The 6,000-nt window shown below is 37.9% G+C and overlaps 1 protein-coding gene across 1 annotated transcript in view; it reads right to left on the reverse strand.

Moving 5' to 3' along the window:
* Nucleotides 1–6,000, reverse strand: part of tmem117 (transmembrane protein 117) — a 49,896-nt gene that overhangs the window by 40,364 nt on the left and 3,532 nt on the right. The window contains 1 exon segment of the mRNA XM_043228673.1: nucleotides 5,425–5,733. Within this exon segment, the coding sequence (XP_043084608.1) occupies nucleotides 5,425–5,733 (309 nt within the window).

A 6,000-nucleotide genomic window follows, 5' to 3' on the forward strand; every position in this document is an offset into this window, starting at 1 on the left:
CAGTCTCTTTTATTATTTCTTCCGAGGTGAAAATAGAGAGTTCTTCAAGCACCTCAACTTTCGTTCTGCGGATGGAGGCCAGCCGGAGAAACCAGGCCCCAAACACCAGAGACCCGCAGCTCTGCGCCGCTTCACAGGAAAAATAATGACTGCGGCGCTTGCTCGTTTACAGCGGCAGATTAGCGGGTCAAAGGTGGCTGCTTTGCGCTCCAGAAGACGAGTTTTAAGGTTAAAGCACGCTCTTACAGGGCCTCCGAACGATCCGGAAATAAATACAGCCGACGCAAAGCCAGATTCGGCCGGTTGTGCTGTAATTTAGGGCCGGTGAAGATGATTCTTTGCATCTGTGCGACATTCATTATAACGTGTGCTAAAAACAGCGTCGGGAGGCCCTCGGGGGCCCGTGGCCCCGCTGGGTGAATGTAGGCCGCCTCAGTGCTGCTCTTAACTAACTACCTCCGCCGGGTCTCGGTAGAATCAAACCGGGACAAAACTCATTCATCACAGGCGAATCGAGCGCGGGTTCAGCGGCCGGCTGGGTCTCTGGAGGCGGTTTCCATGGAAACGGCGGTCACATCAATTCATCAGGAGCGATGCGCGTTTCGTTGTCTGCGCGGGTGAGGGACGCGTACAGGTGCTTCTGATTCTCTCAGTCCTGTCATGCATGGAGAAGTCTGCAACAATTAGGCTTTTTGACGATTTAGAAAGAAGGCTGGATTCATTCGGTCCAAAATGCAAAATATATATCAAATCTAAAAATGCGTTTTCTGTGTGAATGCATGTTAAACTGTAATTTATTTCTGTGATCAAAGCTGAATTTTCAGCATCATTACTCCAGTATTCAGAGTCACGTGATCCTTTAGAAATCTGAATAGAAACTGATGCGTTACATTTTTTAGGCCTCAAAGATGAAAAGAAGGTTTAAAGGAACAGCATGAACTTTATGAGCGTTAATGTTGCTTTTGAGCAATTTTAATGTGTCCTTGATGAATAAAAGTATAAAATCTTACTCCAAATGAATAGAAATTTGCATAGTGTACCATGATTTCCACAAAAACATTTCAACATTATATAATATTAATATTTCTCGAGCATTAAATCAGTATATTATAATGATTTCTGAAGATCGTGTGACACTGAAGACTGCAGTAATGATGCTGAAAATCACTTTAACACACATTCAAATTTTAAACTGTAATAATATTAGACATTTTTATTCTATTCCCGATTAAATAAATGGTTCTTCTCGAGATCAAGAGCCTCAAATGCTAACAGGATCTTCTCTCTTCTGGTGTTCTGGTGATTTTTCGTAGATGAAGTGTCAGGGTTTGGTTGTTTCTGTATATATCATCGTGCACAGGAGAGAAAGTGTGTCTGTGTTTTACCTCGGTGTTACTGTGCGGTTTTTAAGGTGTTCACTGACTCGATGCTGCCATCTACTGCTGTCTACAAACACCTGAGCATCGTCCTCTGGAAAGCGTCACACAGTGCAGGTTTATATGAACAGGTCGGTTAAAGCTGGTTAAAGCTTCTCACGCAACTCGGGTTAATTCTTTGGACAGTAGTAGCTCTTTACACGAGGTTTAATTCAGCACATGAAGCACAAGGCCTCCTCGCCGGAAGCAGACATGAACGACGACCGTGAAAACTGACACGCTGAAATCACACACCAGTGCTTTTAAACCTCATTTTTTTTACCTCTGTAACGTGACGCATCTACAAATCAAAAAAAGTTTTCAGCGTTCCTGAAAGAAGTGTCCTCCTGCGCTGTGCAATTTAGCTTTAAGTTCGAATATATTTCAATATTAAAAATTGAAATAAAAATATTTGTAATATTATAAATACATTTGCCGTCCGGTTTAGTGCATTTCAGGGTCGTCAAACTAAACATAGCCATAACAAAACTGAAAATAACAATAAAACATAGGCTATGAATCAGAGAGAAAGCTGTAACTATTTCAACTAGTTGCCAGTGCAATAAAAAAAAAATATATTGATACACACCTAAAAAAGTATTAATTCTTGCAAACTAAAAATACAAACCTTTGGATAATTTGAATAATGTAGGTGGCACTTATTAATAAAAGTTTGTCACTAAATGAATAGCAGGATTAATTATATCAGAAGGATATGCTCCAACGCAACACACTATGCAGTTAAATTAGATTTGATTTGATTTATATTAGTTTGTTCTGTTTCAGTTATTGTGTTATTTTTATTAGTTTGTTTTTAGATGTTATTTTAACTACTTCAACTGCAACTTTGAAATAAAACTGGTTTAATTTAGTTTAAATTTGTTTTATTGCAATGAACATTTATTATATTTCAAGTGATAAAAATGTTTCGTAATAATCCTGATGCTAACGTGAATTTATAAAGTAAACAAGGTCTAAAATGCACAAAAACTCAGGCAGCCTTTGTTTATCTAATGTCTGAATTTTTATTATTAATGACATTGATGTTCAGACTGAGCATGAAATGCATCATTTATCACACAGGAGCTGCACACACACACACACACACACACACACACACACACACACTCGTGCTGTAATACTTCATGACAGGATCCAGATGTGTTTGGTTGAGCTGGAAGCAGAGAGCCGACAGAAGCGCTGACCCAGCAGAAGCCGTCAGCATCACGGATCCAGAGCATCTGTCAGACCAGACCACTGACCACAAACCAGGTCAACACAGATAACCTGCGCTAGCACAGCCACCGGAAGACGACATTAGCATTTGAAACCACGACGACAGCTATATTAGCAACCACGCCAAGAACAATACAAGCACATGTGCACACTAATTTTTACTTTATTAACGCTCACACCGATAGTGACAACTATGTTAGCATTCACGCCAAATATGACAACTAAAACGGTAACTATACTAGCATTGACAAAAATCGTGATAACTATAACAATAACTACATAAGCGTTCACACTAATAACGATAACTATATTGGTGTTTACACCAAAAATTATAACTTTATGAACACACATCAGTAACAATAGTACTAACTAAATTAGTTTTCACACCAACAGCAATAACTATATTGGTGTTTACACCAAAAATTATAGCTATATTAGCAGTCATACCAACAGCGATAACTATAATGATGACTATATAAGTGTTCACACCAATAATAATAACTATAGTAGCTATATTAGCAGTCACCACAAATTATAACTATATTAGCAGTCACAGCAATACACCGATAATAATACTATATTATCGATTTTTATTTTTTTATTACAAAATGACCAAAAGTGTTCACACCAAAATAATAACTAAGAGATCACACCAAACGATAACTATATCAGCACTGACATAATCGTGATAACTATACCAATAACTACACAATGTTCACACAATAATGATAACTATAGTAGTGTTTACACCAAAAATTATAACTTTAGTAGCAGTCGCATCAATAGCAATAACTATAACGATGACTATATAAGTGTTCACACCAATAATAATAACTATAGTAGCGATTACACCAAAAGTTTTACTACATTAGCTGTCACAGCAATAGATAACTATAATGATTATAATAAGATTACAACAAATGATAACTATATTAGCACTGACACAACCATGATAACTATATTGTTCACACCAATAATAATAACTATAGTAGCGTTTATACCAAGAATTTTAACTATATTAGCAGTCATACCAACAGCGATAACTATAATGATGACTATATAAGTGTTCACACCAATAATAATAACTATATTAGCGTTCACACCAAAAATGCTAACTATATTAGCAGTCACTGCAATAGCGATAACTATAACGATGACTATATAAGTGTTCATGCCAATAATAATAACTATATTAGCATTTACACTAAATATTTTTAACTATATTAGCAGTCACAGCAATAGCGATAACTATAACGATGACTATATAAGTGTTCACACCAATAATAATAACTATAGTAGCGATTACACCAAAAGTTTTACTACATTAGCTGTCACAGCAATAGCGATAACGATTATAATAAGATTACAACAAACGATAACTATATTAGCACTGACACAACCATGATAACTATGTGTTCACACCAATAATGATAACTATAGTAGCGTTTACACCAAAAATGCTAGCTATATTAGCAGTCACTGCAATAGCAATAACTATAACGATGACTATATAAGTGTTCATGCCAATAATAATAACTATATTAGCGTTTACACCAAAAATGCTAACTATATTAGCAGTCACAGCAATAGCGATAACTATAACGATAACTATATAAGTGTTCACACCAATAATAATAACTATATTAGCGTTTACACCAAAAATGCTAACTATATTAGCAGTCACAGCAATAGCGATAACTATAACGATAACTATATAAGTGTTCACACCAAAATAATACATAACTATAACTATTAAGCGTTTACACCAAAAATGCTAACTATATTAGCAGTCACAGCAATAGCGATAACTATAACGATAACTATATAAGTGTTCACACCAAAAATGCTAACTATATTAGCAGTCACTGCAATAGCGATAACTATAACGATAACTATATAAGTGTTCACACCAATAATAATAACTATATAAGTGTTCACACCAAAAATGCTAACTATATTAGCAGTCACTGCAATAGCGATAACTATAACGATAACTATATAAGTGTTCACACCAATAATAATAACTATAGTAGCGAATATGAATATAACTTCAGCGCGGACTTCCCTGTTCTTACAGAATTAGAGGGATCATTAAAAAGCAAGAGTCATGGCCTTTAACGCGAACAGGTCTTTATTTTATGGTGGGTTTACGTTAGCCATCAAATTGAATCCAGTTCTTGTTTCCAATCAGAGAGGGTTTTGAGAAAGCTCTGAGACTACAAGCATAATTAATAATAAAGCAGCGCATGCCTCAGATGAAAGTTTGATGTCTTCGGCTGTGCTCTTATATAACGATCACGTGTCGCGTGTTGAGACAGGAGAACCTGTGTGTACTCTTTCTCGTGCACTGATTGTTTCCCTCCAAAATCATATTTAATATGCAGTGGCCGACATTTGAAGCGTTGACTGCTGTACACAAATAAACATAAGCACAAGAGAGAGCTTTGAGAAAGCTCTGGTCAAACAGCATCAATGTAATGAAAGTCTTAAAATGCCAGCGGTTGATCAAAATTTGATGTGTTGAACTGTAATTTACTACCACGATTTTCGTCTGGCACATAATCCGGGTTCAGAAATCATTCTAGTACTCTTTTATTATTATTAATGCTGGAAAAAAACTGTTGATCTCCATTAGACTTACAGGACCATAAAAATCATATTTATCAAGTTGCAGTGGCTGACACTTTTACTAGAAGCGGTGTGCTGCCAACCTGATCTGAAGGAACCTCTGGGATAGAAGAATAAGTAAAAGAAAGTCAAAGCCGGCACATACCGAACAAGCGTCGGTGGAACAGGAACTTCCCGGCGATGAGGCCCGTGATGATGGCCAGGATCCACATCAGCACCTTCAGGACGTTCCACCCTCCTCCGGGATACTTGTTGAGCACGAACGAGAAGCAGTTCCCCACCACGATCATGTGCGCCTCCGTCTGGCTGTGAGACACCGGGTCCTCGGCGAAGATCAGGAAGTTGAAGAAGGTGACCAGGTAGGCCACGACCAGGCGGGACCAGGGGTGCTGGAAGTAATAGCGGAAGCGGGAGTTGATCTCCATCCGTCGGAGGACGCCCAGACACCGCCCGCCTGAAACAGAGCAAACGGTGCTTACTCGCGCTCCTACAGAACCAGACCACTTTCTTAGTGCCACCGAACGCAAAAAAGACGGTGTTTTTTCATGCCCGCTCTTCGTTTTCCTCGTCGAAGCGGAGACGTTGGGATACGCTATAAAAAAATTGCTGTAAAATTTACAGTAAAAAAACGCAGCTGTGATTTCCGTAATTCAACTGCGAAAAATAAGGTAACAACGTTTCTGGTTTTACCGTTTTGTGTCCAGTTTACGGTTAAATACCG

The sequence above is a fragment of the Puntigrus tetrazona genome, chromosome 25 (genome assembly GCF_018831695.1).
Source record: "Puntigrus tetrazona isolate hp1 chromosome 25, ASM1883169v1, whole genome shotgun sequence".
Lineage (NCBI taxonomy): Eukaryota > Metazoa > Chordata > Actinopteri > Cypriniformes > Cyprinidae > Puntigrus > Puntigrus tetrazona.